The sequence below is a fragment of the Apaloderma vittatum genome, unplaced genomic scaffold (assembly GCF_000703405.1).
Source record: "Apaloderma vittatum isolate BGI_N311 unplaced genomic scaffold, ASM70340v1 scaffold19446, whole genome shotgun sequence".
In the NCBI taxonomy this organism is placed as follows: Eukaryota; Metazoa; Chordata; class Aves; order Trogoniformes; family Trogonidae; genus Apaloderma; species Apaloderma vittatum.
In genome coordinates, this window is record NW_009720330.1 from 1 (window position 1) to 16372 (window position 16372).

The window sequence follows — 16372 nt, forward strand, 5'->3', positions numbered from 1 at the left end:
TTCCTTGCGAAATAAAAAAAAAGGGAAAGCGCCACGGAAATGAGAAACGAAACTTCTGCGCCTCCGGGTGAATAACGTCGGAGGCGAAAGCGACGCGACCTGGCACCGCATAACCCCCGAGGTCGTCCGTGGGCTTCGAGCGAGGATTCGCTCCTTCCTCCCTCCGCCCGAGGCCTGAAGGGGCTGTTCTCACTTGCAGGGATGAGGAGCGGAGCAGCGCCGGCGGAGGACGGACACGCTTGACACTTGTCTGCAGTTGCCTGTGTTGTGCTGCCTTGTTTACCCGAAAAGGAGAGACTGAGACGCTGTTATTTCCATCCTCGACTTGTTCTCGGGTTACGATATAACTGTAATAATAGAGCCAAAGCTGCGGAAATTGCTCCTGGGAACCGAGCATGGTAGGATCTTGAACAAAAGTCGCTGGCATCGACGAAAAGAGGAAGGGAAGGAATGGCATCCCGGGAGAGGCTCTATGAGCTCTGGATGCTCTACTGCAGCAAGGTGAGTGTCGGCGCGGGGGTGTTGGTCTGTCTTTTTGCTCTGTTGTTTGGAAATCAGGTATTTAAAAGACGCTATAGATACTTTTTTTTTTTTTTATCCCTTGGAAATTGCATAGACTTGTCTAGCTTCTATAAGGATAGAATTGTGCTTCTTGGACTGTTAGCAACATCATCTCTTGATTTGCTGTTCAGGTGAGGCTTTTTTGTGTGCCAGGTGGGAATTTTGAGTGTTTATGGCTCAGCTTGAGCAGTTACTGTAGCTGCGTGTTTTGACCGTGTGAACCCATATGTTCTTTGGTTTGTAGGGCATAATTCTTTGGTTTGTAGGGCAATGGCATTAACATGTATTATATTTGTTTAATTGACTACTGTCTAGTATTAGCTTTATACTTACTGTTTTCTGTGCAGCTCCAGCTTCGTTTAAACTGTATTAGTAAAAGCCTTCCCAAAGAGCAGGTTTATTAAGTTATTCTCGAGTTTTCCTTTGCTGGTTGTAACCATAATGTGTAAGTACTCAATTAATAATAATTTCCTTCACCTGGCAGAAATGTTACTAGAATACTGTTCTGTCTCCATTTGCATTTTACAGTGCAAAACAATTCATATGTTTAAAGTACAGGTCCTAATTGCTGCCAAGCACACGAAGTGCATACACAGATTGGATTGCAGATTATCTAAATAGATATCTGTAAAATAAGAGCATACAAAACAGTAACTGTAAAGGCAAGGGGAAGGACTGTCCTGTTGTCATGTAGGAACTTTGACTGTGGCAAGGTTAGCTTTTCGTGGCCTTATTCTCTGACTTCTTGCTGTTGGCTTGAAACATATTTGCATAGACCTTTGCCTTTTAAACTAATGTAGTAATGCCAGCAGCAGTAGGAAATGGTCTAGCACTGGAGGAGATGGATGTTTTGCCAGTGAGTTCATCGATGTGAGAAGAACAAAGACACTTGGGACAGACTCCAAGAATCCAGGCTTTCCTCGACTTTGGGAGACACAGGGCTGCAGAGATGAGCCAAGCTCTGCATTTCTTTGCGCACCCAGTCTTTTTCCTCCCCAATTCTTTATAAAATTCCTTTGTCTGTCTTATACGTTCCTCTGCTTTGCTCGAACCTTTCATTCAGATTGTGTACTTTCCATGCACGCTAGCAGGAAGTTTGCGTAAATAAAGGAGTGCTAGTTAAAATGTGTGCTTGAGCTCACTTACAGGATGTTCGGTTTCTTTATGGGAATGATGTGTAGCAGTCTGGTTCAGCTCTTGGTTGGTGGAAGATGGACCACTGAAAAAAAAATTCTTTTAGTATATTTGGCTTCCATGAGCTTTTGGTGACTTTTTGATCTTTCTTCTTTCAGACCCATATATTAAGGGCATGATTAGGTGGATTTACATGTTAATAAAGACTTAAGTAGAAAAATACTTTCTTTTTAAAATAAGGTCCTCAGAGTTTGAAGGCAACTGGAGTGACTCTAAATCAGGAATCTTCACTTTTTCAGGAAGTCCTAGAAACAAACTTGGTGTTTCCTTCTCTCTCTGTATCTCTCTCTCTCTCTCTCTCTCTCTCTCTCTCTCTCTCTCTCTCTCTCTCTCAGCTTGTTCAGGTTAAAATGGTATCTTACTCTGCTTGAGGCAGGCATCCAGCATAACCGAGTTTCATCTTGGATTATGTTTGGTGAAGTTAGGAGCAACTGAAGAAGCCAGCTCTTAGAATGTAAAATGTTGTGAAGCCTTAATGTGAATTACATTGTTCAATTATGTATTGAGAACATCTGTGTGCTGTACTTCATTGTCTTCTGAGCATATAGCAAGTGGGAAGGTGCAGTGATAAATAATCACGAGTGACAGGATATAGTGGTTTAGAAGAAAGTTTCTTTACACCTGGGACTGCCCGGTGAGGTGTGGTATCATATCCTGTAGGTTTCACTGTCATGATGTTGTTGTGGCTGACATCCTGGGAAGAAAGCTAGACGGTTTCTCCAAACTGCAAAAACTGCTGGAGAGTCACGGTTGAGTAAGGTGCGAATTTGTTGTGCCACAAATCTCAGAGATGTGGCTTTAGCTTTTGCAGCCCTGTTAGCAAAAGAAACAGTGAAATCCGAGATACTTTTTTATGTGATGCTTCAAACTGTTGTTAGTGAGTGGCCTTGTTTGTCTTGCCTTTTTTAGATAATCAGGTCCTTCGTGATAGTATGTTAAATATAGCACCCTGTGGTACAGCAGCAAGGCTTTTCATAGCTTTAAAGTGATGGATAGTGCTGTGTTACCATCTTACCATCTATCCTGGGTCATGACTTTTGTTCTCTGTGATGACTTGATGGACTCTGGCAGTGTCCGATGTCAGTTGCAACAATTACTTTTGTGCAAAGAAAGGCATTTCTGTTTTCATTGCCTCCTGCAATTTAGCAGTTGGAGTTTTGGGCAAAGAACAGTGTAGTGCGTAACCAGGATCTCTGCAGAAGTTGTCTTTGAATGACACTGTGTATGAGGTGCTTTCCTTTTTTTTTTTCCCTTCTTTTAAGATCGTTTGTATGGCTGCAAAAGTTCATTTTGAGTTGATGTTCAGTTTTTCATCTGGCAGTTTCTAATCTAAGGCTGGGGTTTGGTTTTGGAATTTTCCCCTGCCCCCTAAAAGCTATCCTGTAGGGCAACACCTACAAAGCTGCAGATTAATCTGCTCTTTAAGATGCTCAGTGAAAGTAGTAGCCACACATGATTCATGATGCTTCTGATGTTGCTTAGAGGTAATTTAAAAATCCATTAAATTTAGTGGAGTTTAGATTTGAGTCACTGAGGTTGTATCACGGTGTTGTATTGTTAGTAGTCTGAGCCATTCCTGCCCTGAGTTTGGTTTGTTGTTTTTTTGGGGGGAGGTTGGTTGCATTGTTTTGGCTTGTTGTAGTGATGGTGTTTTTATTTGCTTGTGTTGGGTTTTTTTGTTTTGTTTTTTAAATGAGGATGTCAAATTTTCTGCAAAGAAAACATTGTAAGGATGCAGCTTGCTGGCATGCTTTTTGATGATTTTCAGTTTTGAATGTTTTGTTGAGGTTTTTTTCTGTTCAATTATCTGTTAACATACAATGCTGTTATTCACTTGAATGTTGTTAGGGATGTGAGCTGCTGTCCTCTCATCTAAATATAGGAATGTGTGCATTTTAAGATAATTGAATTCTGTAAAATAGGTAACACAAGTCCTTTCTACAGAAGTCACAAAGAAAAATTTTCTCCCAGTAGGCTGGGTAGGCAATGGGAGTATCAAGCATATTGATTGTCAGCTCAAAGCCTTCAATAACCTGCACAGGAGCATGAAACACTTCCTCTCTAAGTGCGTATGCAGCAGAGCGGACACTTGAATCTGCTTTAATACAGGTGTGTAGTGGGAGAAGAGCTCTCTTAGTGAACTGAAGTTGTCTGGGAAAAGGAGAGGTTTTCAAGTGTGTCTTGTGACCTTTTCATGTTCATGTGACTGGTGTAATCTCTACCAGTTTTGCCCTGTTGCCTAAGACAAGCATGGCTGTAATAATACTACTATTGTTTTATTAGCTGATTAACCCTTTCTTAGGTGTTAATTATGTATCAGTATGCAAAATTAATTCGTTTTTTATAATCCTGTGAAGTAACTGTTATCACAGAATCAAATTAAAGAGATTCGACCTCTTGCCTGTAAGATTTTAACTGTGTATTTAATCTCTTCCAGTTGTTCTGGTGGGTATTTCAGGCAGCCATAAAGCATGTTAGCATTTCTGCTAATTTTGATTTTACTCAGAAAGTGATCAGATACCCTTTTATATGGAAAAAGATTTTTATCCTCCAACAATAAGAAATCCCCAGCTGCCCTCAGGAAGGGTTTCAAAGATGCAGGCACCTAGCTGCCACATGAGCCTGAGAAACATCTTCAGTTGTCATCGTATTGTAGCAGTTCTGAGCTTTTTCTTACACTCTTGTCTTCAGCAAAGCCAGCTCCTAGCCTGCACTTCACATTTCAAAGGGGGAATGTTCAATCTTGGTGTCAATAGGCCAGGGGCTCTGTGTGTTAGGAGTTGTAACGCTCATTGGAACATTTTGATCTTTACCAGTGCAGATAGCCGAGACGTTCATTGCTGTGTTAAGAGCAGCAGACTAAGGTGTAAGTTGTCATCTTAAGTGCGCTTGTGTATATTGTGGTGTATCTCTCGTTAGTTTTTGCAAAATCTGATTGTATTGAGGTAAATATGTTGTAGTTTTTTCTGTGACGTGGAGAGGAGTATCTATATGTGATAAATACCTTCTCATTTAATATTGCAACATGGAGATGTAGTACTTTTTTGTAGGAGAGCATTTTCTAATACTAGATCAAAAACCAGAGAGAAGCTGCCCCCACACATTAAATGTGGCTGTATGTATTATCCTAAAAATGCCTTAATGTGCTTAAAGTCTTGTTACTTTGTTTATTCCTCTCATTTGGGGTCCTTATAGACTGCCTCACAGGAATCAGAAGAGGACTTGAATGAGAAAGTAAGTGGTCTTGGGAGAAATTATGGTTTCTGTGTTAGTCAGGAGCAGAGCATTGTGATGAATGAAGTGCTGCCAGCTGTGGTGTGCTGGCAGCGCCAGCTTCTCTGTGTGGCGTGGCTATCTCTGCACTCGGAAAACCAATGCAATGTGAGTACTTAGAAGCTGAGGCTTTAACATATAAACATGTGCATTTAATTGGCTTGAGTTAAACTTACATTTGCAGGACTAGACAGGTGATTTAAATTAATGTGTGCTCCCTGCCGTGAGAAGAATCTTCGAGAGTAATTTCCATTCATTCCCTCTTCCTGCATCTTAGTCCTTATATACTATATAGAATTGAGATAAATTTGACCTTGAATTGTGAAAATAAGTTTATGTGCCTGTGGACCCTTTCAAGGATGTGCTGCTTGGGGGAAATTCTGTTAGCATCAGCAGCCTTGTGTTGGGCCAATACTAACATAAAAAGAGGATGATCTTGACAGTCAGAAAAAGTTGCCTTGGAGCAAGAACCAGTTTTCTCAGTATGTGGTGTTACAGTCTTGGTAAAGTGGCCTGCTAACTGGCTGTCATTCACAAAAGGGATCCTGCTGTGTTGTGAACATCTCTTCATTAGTATTTTGCAAAGTACTGCCTCTCAGACAATATTTTATAGTTCAGTTGAGTCCTTCAGTCACCTGTATCAAACGATTGGGATATTTAACGTGATGTGCAGCAAGTCTTGGCAAATGTGTACCTTCCGGAAGAGTACTATGAAATTACAAGGAATTCGTCGTCGTTTTACATTAACAGGAGTTTTTCCTTGTAAGAGGTTTTTAATCTGCTGCAGTACAAAATTTCGGAATATTTGTAAATAAACTAAAAAAGTTTGTGATACAATTGCCTTTTAGACGTAACTACAGCAGGACTGCATAAAGGAGTATGATTGAACTGAATTTGTCCTTCTAAATGAGGCTGTAGTTGCGTTTCTCAAAGAAATGTGGTTTTAGCAAAATTATGCTTGGTTGTGCTGAGATGCATGTAACTCAACAAGAATACCATCTTTGATGTTAAACTATAAGCCCAGTGAAACACCGACCTTTGCATCTCAAATATGATCTCATTCTGGCTTAGCTTGCACTTGTCTTCCTTCTTGTGCAATTGCTGGTTTGTCAGTGATTCATATCACATCACAATATATTGCCTTTTTTATATTAGATAAAGAATTATTCAGTTTACAGCTGGATGAATGCTTGAGCAAACCGAATGCTCATTAAAAGTAGTTTTTCGTAAGTCACTGTCATGTAAATTCGTGCCTATGTTAAAACTAGCAAGTGAAGATTTATTAAACAATTGTTGTATAAAATATATTTTCTGCAGATTGTTTTAAATAAATCTCTACACTGAGAGAGAGAGCACAGCTTGTGAAAGAGCGTGTCGCAAGTCACTTGTGGCCATGTGTTGGTGAAAATGTCTTTATGAGATATCAAACTAAGGACAGATACAGATAAATGAGAACAGTTGGTCTTCGGTTCTGAATTTACTGTCTCCTATTTAAAGAGATGGCTCGAAGACCAAAAACTAATTTAAATCTGATATTTACAAATATAGAACTTGCCATATAAATAACTGACCTGTATATACAAGACATTCGTCTCTTACCTTATGGTAGCTGTTACCTTCCTTAATTATGGACCAGAGTGACCTTGTAGTGATAGTTGTTTAGGCACAGAACAGGGACCGTGGCACAGAGAATGCGGCCTTTGGGTTGAAATGAGACAGCAGATAAATCTAAACAGACAGAGATGTAAGGATGCCATAACATTTTGCAAGCTATGGCAGAATTAATTTTTTGTCTTGTTATTCTATAATGTACTTGGCAACACATGTATGTGGCTGCTGCTTTTTGATAAAGAAGTGTCTGAGGATTATCCACGCTTTTGCTGTAAAATTCAGGATTTAACTGGTGCCTAGCATGAGGTTGAAATTCCTACATGTCCACAGGTTTGTGGATTAGTGGTTTACAAAATTTATGAGAAACATCCAGTCCTGAATATACCAACAAATGTGTTTCACATCAAGATTTTACTAAAATGAGAGAATCAAGTCTCTCTTACACGGAATGAGGTGTCACAAAGCGAGAAGGACAGGCCTCTGTTTCTGTGTGTTGATGTATTAATGCTGGGCTGTAGAGTAGTATCTGAGTTTTGACACTTTTAACTCGGTCATCTGGTTCAGATCTGGGGATAGCATGTGTCCTGATAAAAGAGGTAAAAGAATATTGCAGAATCAACTCAAATATGCAGTATGTTTGTGTTGTAATACGAAAGTGGGAGAAAGGCTTGCCAGCTGCCTGTTGGAATAGCATTGTAGCTTAATGCCTGAGTCCAAATGTTGTCAGTAGATACTGTTAAAATATTTACAGGCTTCGGAAAGGTTAAACAGCTGCCATAGAAGAGAGGAGTTTCTTTACTGAGGTTTTCTTGATGAAAGAAGTACTTACAAGAAGGAAAAAATCCACTAAAACATGCACACGTGTCGACAGTACGGCATCTTATTTTTTTTAATAAAAATTGTTTGTTCAGATAACTTTTCCAGTTTATCTTCTAGTAAATGGGAGGCTGCAATAGTGGAGGACGGGAGATACAGCAAGATACACCACAAAATGAAAACTGTGGGTGATTATTCTCATCATAAATGCTGTTTTGACATATCACTAAGGCTCCTCCAGGCATCTGAAAATCTAAACGTTAGCTGTTAGGTTTCTGTGGTGATGCTGTGTCTGATATTTAAAGCATTTATGATAATCTGATTTATGATTGAGGATTGCATGTAGCTGTAGTAAGTAATAGTAATAATTATGTGGCATTAAATAATGGCTTGACCATTCGGTAACACTACATCTGTATAAAATTAGGCATTAAATTTAACTGTAAGAATGGCTAATTATACTACTATCTAAAGGCAGAGCATGTATTAAAACAGTGAGGATATTTAGGAGTCTAAATTCCAAAGGCTTTTGGATGCTTTTATTTAAAGGATGTTTGAGGGAGATACAAATAAAATCTAAAAATAAATTAATTTTTAAATACTACTCTTATAAAGCAGATGCTAAACCTTAATTATTTTATAGGTTATAGTTTAACATAGAAAATAGTCCTCGTAATTCTGGTTTTTAGACTGAAACTGTTGAGGACATAGGGATGAAACCAAATCTTTGAGGACATATGCTTGAAATCTAAATGAAAACAGCGGATGTGTTTGCTTTTAATAATTAATGTAAGGACAATTTGTTCTTTTTTATTTTATCATTCACCAGAATTTGCCTAAGAACCTTTAGGAGTATCGCATCAGATATTTAAAAACTAATAAGCAAGCAAAGGCAGAGGTTGAAAAGGTAGCATTCTCGTTGGAAAGAAGAATTTAGCATTAATGGCAGAAACATGTATAAAAAGCAAAATGAAAATGAAGCAGTTTGACTCCTTTGATAAGATAGCAAGATTATTCTTTTAACATTACTAATAATTTTAGGAAAGCATTGTAACTTTATTTGGTTCCCTGCCAGTTTTCACTTGAATGTCGAAAGAGAATTTAGAAACTGAAAAAAAGTTTCAAAAGTCATTGCAACTTCTTATTCTAAAAGCATCATGCAGAAAGAGTAAATGCTTGGCTTCTATGGAAGAGTAATTGCAAATGTTAACGGATAATATACGTGAGGTATGGACCCAGAGATTCCAGTGACATAATCCTCCTAAGTTTTGTAGAAATTGGTTATGGTAGATGCAGGCTGCTTGTAAGTGGCCTTACAAACAATCAGTGAAATGTTTGGCTAATGCTTTAGGTTATATAAAACTTAGTATTTGTTTACTCACGCTTTTGCTGAATTTAGGACTAGCTGGAATGAATAGTTTTCTTGATAAATGACTGAAGCTTCATGGGAACTGTAGGCTAAATAATTTAGCATATTCTGAGAAGCAGGAAGGGAAAAGGCTTTATTTGATCTTCCTGAGTGATTTTTTGTTTTTAAAATAACAATTTTGGTTAGATCTGTAGTGTTTACATGCTTTCAAGGGCGAACCTGGAATTTAAGAGAGAAAATATCGCAATGAGAAGGATGGTCCTTTAGTATTTGTTGTATATAATAACCTAAAATATAGAATAAAGTCTCAAAAACAGCAATGAGTACATTAACTCAGGTGTGACTGCATACAGTTTTTTCTCCACAGCACCGTGCATCATTCGTTATACTGGATAGACAGAGCTCTTGGGAGTAAAGCAGGGTGTAGAGAACAAGGGTGTTATGTGCAAAAATCCGAGCTCATTATTTACACGTGCTAATCATTTTAAAATGGTGCCAGCACAAAAGTGGATACCAAACTGCAGTTGCACAAGTAACACAAATTCTGCTATGCCCTAATTTTCAAGTCTAATTTTTTTAAGGGTGCTTTTGAAAAGTGGATTTGTTCTGTGGGGTTTTTTTTATACCTTCAGTGTGTAGTTCAGTTGCAGTACAGTGTTCATATAAGGCCTGGTGAAGTTGAGAAGACAAAAACAAATTGTTAAATCCATAGCTAAAGAAAGAAAAGAAAATGCTTTGGTTAAATTTATTATAAAGTAATGACATGACAGAAATACAGACTTTTTTATAAACTGTACACGAGCTCAGCCTTTATCTGCTGAAAGACTTGAGGTTATTTAGCTCTTGATATGGTGAAATAATAAGCTGATATTTTTAGTGTTCCTGCTTCCTTTCAGTCTGTGTTAAACTTTTATTTTCTCTTACATCACATGGAAAGTTAGAAACTTGTTAGGACAAAAGCAGTCTTTTTGTGTGTTGTGGATAAAACCCAACCCTTTTCTTATGTGAAATGATGGCCTAACTTCGAGTATCAAAACAGTCAAGCATTAAATTCTAAACCTTCCCGAAGCTGTAGTTTGAATTTTCATTAAATTTAGGCTTGTCTTGGCACCGTAGGTCTTTGACATGGTGTTATTTTAGTTGCCTTTGAATTATTTAGGATGCTTCTTGTTCCCTTAGGCTTAAAATACAGCTTCCAGCTTTTACTGAAGTTGGTTTGTTATTCCACCTTTGATGGGAGAAGTGAATGTTAATAGAATGTAATGTGCCACGTAAGGTGACTGCCTGGTGAGTGCCCTGTGCAGTGTGCTACAGAAGGCTGGAATACTGTCTGTGCCAGCTTGTGCGTGGGACCTGCCCAGTGGTACTTTCTATCAAATGTGAAGACATTAAAATCTGTGTTCAGATTAACTAGATTAATCCCATGGATGGCATGAGTTGCATGCCAGTTCCAAGCTACAAGGATGTAATTGTATTGTCGTTCAGAAACAAAGAACAAGACAGAAAGAAAAATAGAGGCTTTACTTCCATTTTAATAAGAAAACTCTTGAATTTTATTTTTCTAGTTTTGTTTGGGATCTGAAGTAGAAAGGAAGTCAAATAACAGCTTTCAGATAATTTTCTTCAACCTAAGGCCTTAATGGAAGATTATAATTATTGTTCCTTTTTTGAAAAGAGAAGAAACGTATTGCATTTCACTTCTAATGTTTGTGAGCTGAATTTTGTCATGATTGATGACTGCAGGTTTATTTTGGTATAAATCTCTAAGCTAAATGTAATATTTAACTTGTCCCAAAATAGTTATTTCTGTCATGTTTCACTGCAGCTCCCATTTATAAAACAAAATGGCACAAACACCACCTCCCCCCTTTATTTTTTTCTTTTAATTCTGGAATTGGAACAGAATGCTTCTATGAGGTTTGGGAAAGCAGATTTATAATTATTTGCCAGGAACCTTTCTTCTTTTGGATCAGCAACTGATTCAAAAATTATTGTAATTAAAATGGAAAGTTGTGCACAAGGGTGATTCCCTTGATAATTGTAATTGTTTGCTTGAATTTATCAAGGAAATTTAGACAGTTTAGAACGGTTCATCGTGAAAATCTTTTACTAATTTTAGCTGTAGTATTGCTGCTATAATGTAGCATTTCAGGTTTTATTTTGGCATTTTACAGATTTAAAGGTGCGCAAAAAGCATAAGCACGTTGACATATTTCAGAATAAAGGCTGCTAGGAGATGATATACTGAAAATGTTGCCCTTAACATCTGAAAACATGGAGAGGAAAAAACTCCCTTAAAACAAGCCTTCTAATCCCCCAATGAATGGTTTAGTTCAAATGGTGTTGAGAAATGTTCTACAATTCTGCATTATGGAGACTGCTTCAATTAGCGTTAAGACTATTAAACTCACTGGTGATCTAAAGGCACTATTTCACGTGTTTCCTAACATTGCTTTTTGTAGGTCTAATTCAGCCTTAACACCAAGGAATTGCTCTTATTTCAAATCTAATGCTTGGGGATGAGGAATCGGTTCCCCTCATGGCAGTGCCAGTGGGATTTTGTGGTGGCGCTTCTGAGCTGAAATGCACTTTGCAGGTTGACTGACCGCTCTGCGGTAGTCAGGCCAGGCTGGCAGTTTGATGACTGCACGTTAAATTTAACGACTTCAAACAACCGTCTTGTCAAACAAGTCGGGCTTGTCTGACAGTTGGACTCTGAACTGCCCTGCAGGGAATTTTTGCCTTCAGAGCACAGAATGTGACATTGCAAATAGCCTTAGGAGGATCCAGTTTTTGGTTTTAGCAACTAATACTTCCTGAATGTCGCTATAAAAATTGCATGGAGCTTTGCCCTTCCAGTTGTGTCTATTTGCTTGAAGCCTTGGCAGAAATTGAAGTTGCTGTTAAATCTAAAAGCAGCACTTACATAACTACATAAGGAGCGTCAATTTGAAACCTTGGGTAAATGTGCCTGCATTCCGCAGGTGCAGGTCAAAAGACTTTCCGTGGGAGGGCTTCAGTGCCAGTTTTGTGTAAAATGTTTGTGTTTAGCTTAGAGCAAGCTGTAAGAATTCAACACTACCTTGCTTGCTATGATTGAAGTTACTGTTAAATCTAAAAGCAGCACTTACATCTACATAAGGAGCGTCAATTTGAAACCTTGGGTAAATGTGCCTGCATTCCGCAGGTGCAGGTCAAAAGACTTTCCGTGGGAGGGCTTCAGTGCCAGTTTTGTGTAAAATGTTTGTGTTTAGCTTAGAGCAAGCTGTAAGAATTCAACACTACCTTGCTTGCTATGAATTTTAAAAATGTTATGACTGCTGAAAGGTATTTTATTGCCACATATGGCTTCTTACTGCTGTTACTGCTGTTGCACAAATCAAAAATTTCCTTCTGTGTTTCTTCCTCATCTCCTGGGCGTGTCTGCAAAGTGTATGCGGTAGGATGGGGACGAATACCAGTCTAAAAGTGGTTTATCACAGTTTGTCCTGTTATCAAAACATACTGCTTTGTAAGCTGTGCTGTAAAAGCGTGGTACATCTTCAGCCAGCACCACCAAAACCAATTTGGAGCTGATGTCTTACATGCAGATTCTAGCTACCTGTCTGCAGAAAGACAACAAAAAGGTAATTATGAAAGTAAGGAATAAGAGAATGTATGCCATAGGTTTTGCTGCTTTTGCTGGCATGAGTGTTTAGATGCTTTATTATGGTCTGGCTAAGCTGCGCTCCTTCCTTAGGAGGACTTCAGGTAGAATAGAGTAGCGAATGGTTTCTAGTGAAGCAGCTGGAGCCAGGCTTGTAGTTCAGTGAGTTGTTGCTCTTAGTAGCAGTGCAGCTCTAAAGTATTTCCATACCTGTGGGATGCGGTCTTCTGCCACGAGGTAATGCACGTATTTGTCAGATTCCAGCCTGTACTGTCTTGGAATGCTGATTTGACATTGAAGAGTACAAACGTATTCCTGTTAAAATTAGGTCAGTTTGTGTTCTGCTGTTAATGTGGTTTGCCACTTCTGGCATGAGAAAATAGAGGACAGTTGAAAAGGCAGGTGGGAAGAGAACTCAACAGAAATAAATTCTAAAATCTACTGAATTTACATGTCACATTAAATGGCAGCAGCTGGCCTGAAAAAAGTTCAGTTTGAGATAAAGATGCTGGAAAGGATAATTGCAGTGTACATAGTGCACAGGAAACAGCTGATACCCATTACTACTGTCTGGTTTTATTATGAAATGAGAATATTAAACCAGTGTGAACCAGACAAATTTTCTCCTAAGCCTTCATGTTTCTTGGTTGGGAAAATTTTAGATGCATTTGAAGCACACAGGCTGTGCTTCAGAAAGGTATGTAGTTACCTGTGTTTTAGGAATGGACATTTTTGTGTACTTTGCTGTGGGTATCATCGCAAATTTCTTTTCTTGAAACTCCTTCAGTAAAATTTAGATTTCTTGTGGTTTCTAACAGGTGATTGATGTGGGAGGTCTTGGCTGATTGCTGCTAATAAAAAAAAGGGAAGACCTGGGCGAGATTCAAAGTTTGAAAGCTGTTTTTAACTTCTAGCATCTCTGAAATAAATTGTATGTCTTAATTTGTAGTAAAACTTTTAAATAGTGGGTCACTTTTTCCAGTGATTATGTGCTCCTAGTTCATAAGTCTTCATTTTTGTTCGTTTCTGGAAAGGTGACATATTTTTGATATGTGGTTTATAATGGAGATTTATTTCCTAGTGTTTCTTATGTTGCTAAGTGATTTTGTTTACTTTTTTGCCATGATGATTTTTTTTAAATTTTTTTTTTCCCCACAAGTGGTGTTGAGTTAGTGCCATTGCCTGAATGGAAATATCTAGGTTTGACTCAGAGTGAGTCATCTGGGTGAGTTACTATTGTGTAAGCTGTTTTCTACTGGCACATACCAGTAGCGTTACCTGGTGTTTTGGTATCAAAGCTGATTATTTTAATAAGTTGGAATAATACCTAATTATTTGGCTGACAAGGTTGAGGTAGAAGGGAATTGGGTTAAATAATGTGCTGCAGGGAATGACCAAACAGTACTGCAGTGCTTGGTTTTTACCAGAATTGGGAGGAGTTTTAGTGGCAAAGTGAATTGAGCAGTGTGTTCACTACAGGTGAGCAGAACTTTCGGCCTTTTGTAACATCTGTGCCCTGCTTGTCATCTACATAATGGCTCTTTCTTGCGTATTTTGTCTGGCAACGTTCTCTGTTACTGCTAGTCCACACTCATAGCCGTGCAAAGGCTTATAGTTTAAGGATAAGGAGGTTTAATTTAATCTTAAACTTGAATCCGATTTAGACTGTATTATTAAAAAGGAGCAAGTAGACATTTAATCTAATTTTGTGTTTTGTCCTCCCTTTCCCCTTCTCTCATTCATAACCTTTTGTTAAAGCAATTTTTAGACAGTTAATGACATTATTTGCACGGCTTCCTTCATGGTGCATGGCCAAGAAAAACCGAGTTTTCTTATAAAAGTTTACTGTCAACAACTAGCTATGAGCCTCAGCTGTGTCAACAAACAATTTGAGTTTTGGAATGTGAATACGATTAATTTACTGATTCATGTCATATTTCAAGGAGAACTTGGTCATACCAAGAAAAAACAAAGCAGTTTGTTCAACAGGAAAAACGTAAGATAGGTTCAGTTTTTGCATGGGCGTTACCATTAGAGGCGTGGACACGTGCACGTGGCAAAGCTGCTGTTCCGTGCTTGGCCGTGGATGCTATTGCTTTGTCCTTTGTAGCCTGAGCTGAACTGTAGTTGCTGAAAACATATCCTGGTTTTCCTTGTCTTTATGATCCTGTGAAATAGCTTGCATGTGGGAAAAATAACTTTCTGGGAGTTAAAAGAAAGTTAAAACTTTAAAGATGCAAACATTTTTAAAAATCTCTGTCTGAAGACAGCATCTTCCTCTAGCTCATCCTTTTAGCATAATAGCAAGTCCTACTTCCTGCCCGTCTTCTGGTCTGATTCTCAATGTGTTTGATCTCTGAACCTGCGAAATGTGTGTTGTGTACTCACCTGGTTGAGATAATCTGTCAACCTCTGCAGTTTAAACCAGTAGCTTGGAAACTTTGAATTTATTGTTTGTCTCAACAGCTTCCTTCATTCTGTATATTGCAGTGTCACCTGGAGGACAATTCATAGGTGTGTATTTAAGAGAACTTAACCATTTGGTAGTTCAGTGCATACTAAACATGAGGACCAAGCTATTTTTTTGGATGAGTTTTTAACAGAAGAAGAAAGGGAATCATGACTTTAAAAAGACCATTGAAAGAGGAATAAAAGCAGAGATGAGAAGAAAGATTATGAAGGAGAGAGAGATTAGGAACAAAATGGAAGAAGGGAAGATAAGACAATTGGGAAAAATGAACACACATGCAGTAAAGGTGGTGGAAGCAAGTAACAGGTATTTGTCTAGCTAAGTGTTTCTTTTTTTGCACCTGTTGTCACAGTATCTGAACACATTTCATTTATAATTAATACTGATACTGTAGAATTGTGTCTGGGTGTTCCTGATGCCTATTACTTGAGTTAAAGCCATCTTTGAGAGTACTGAGAAGGGTAAAGTCTAGAATGAGAAGGGGATTCCCATTCCTTCTTGCACTTGGTGTGGAAAGATTCTCTGAGAAGAATTTTGCAGCACTTTAGATTATATTTTGTTGTTGAGATTTTTATTGTTTTGGTTTTGTGATGTGTTTTTGTTGTTGCTGTTGTTGATTGTGGGTTTTTTCCTCCCCTGGGAGGCTGTTTTGTAGGTAGCTATTTTGTGCTGACAGGACTCTGTGTCATTCGTTCTTAGTGACTCTTTCTTTTCACATTGACATTGCCCCAGAATATTGTATGTGTTCGAGTTATTCTCAGAGTGCTCCTTAGTCTTGACACTGCAGGGAAATAAACTGTTATTTGGGAACATATATGGTTATATAAAGGCAAGAAACAGAAGGGAGGAGATACAGAAGAGGGAAGCAAGAAGGATGAGCAAAAAAGTTTCAAACATTTGCAAAATTTTATAAATTATAGAGTAGATTTAGAAATAATTTTAATCTATAATACTTCAGGCAAATATTTTAAAGTTATTTTGAAAATTATTTATTACATAGAATGTGGGACTGCCTGGGTGTGCATTAATGGGCATGACTGTACAGTCCTTGTGGAGGGATATGTCAGCAGTGGTCTGACAGCTTGCTTTTGAAAATTCAAGCAGCTCGACTTTGCAAATAGCATCTTTTGACAGAATTTTCCTGTGGTGTTTTGTGGTGGTCTGGTATCTGTCCTTCCTGCTGGCACAGTACCCAGCCCTGAGGAACTGCTGGTCATGAACAGTCTCCTCTACTAAGAAAAAATAGGAAGTCTAAATTTAAATTCCTGTTCTATAGATATCTAGTATACGTGTCACAGGAAAGTATCCTCCTTTACCCTATCTCAAAGCCATTTGCTTTGAGCTTTCATATGGTAAAGAGTGAGAATGATGGAAGAATACGTTTGAGGTGGTTCACTTTCATTAGACATTAAAATGGCAGCAGCCACTGCCT

At 38.3% G+C, this 16372-nt stretch overlaps 1 protein-coding gene across 1 annotated transcript in view; it reads left to right on the top strand.

Annotated features, from left to right (window-relative positions):
- The first annotated feature begins 450 nt into the window (after positions 1 to 450).
- Positions 451 to 16372, top strand: part of LOC104275124 (neurobeachin-like protein 1) — a 78541-nt gene continuing 62619 nt past the window's right edge. The window contains 1 exon segment of the mRNA XM_009870987.1: positions 451 to 501. Coding sequence (XP_009869289.1) covers positions 451 to 501 — 51 coding nt within the window.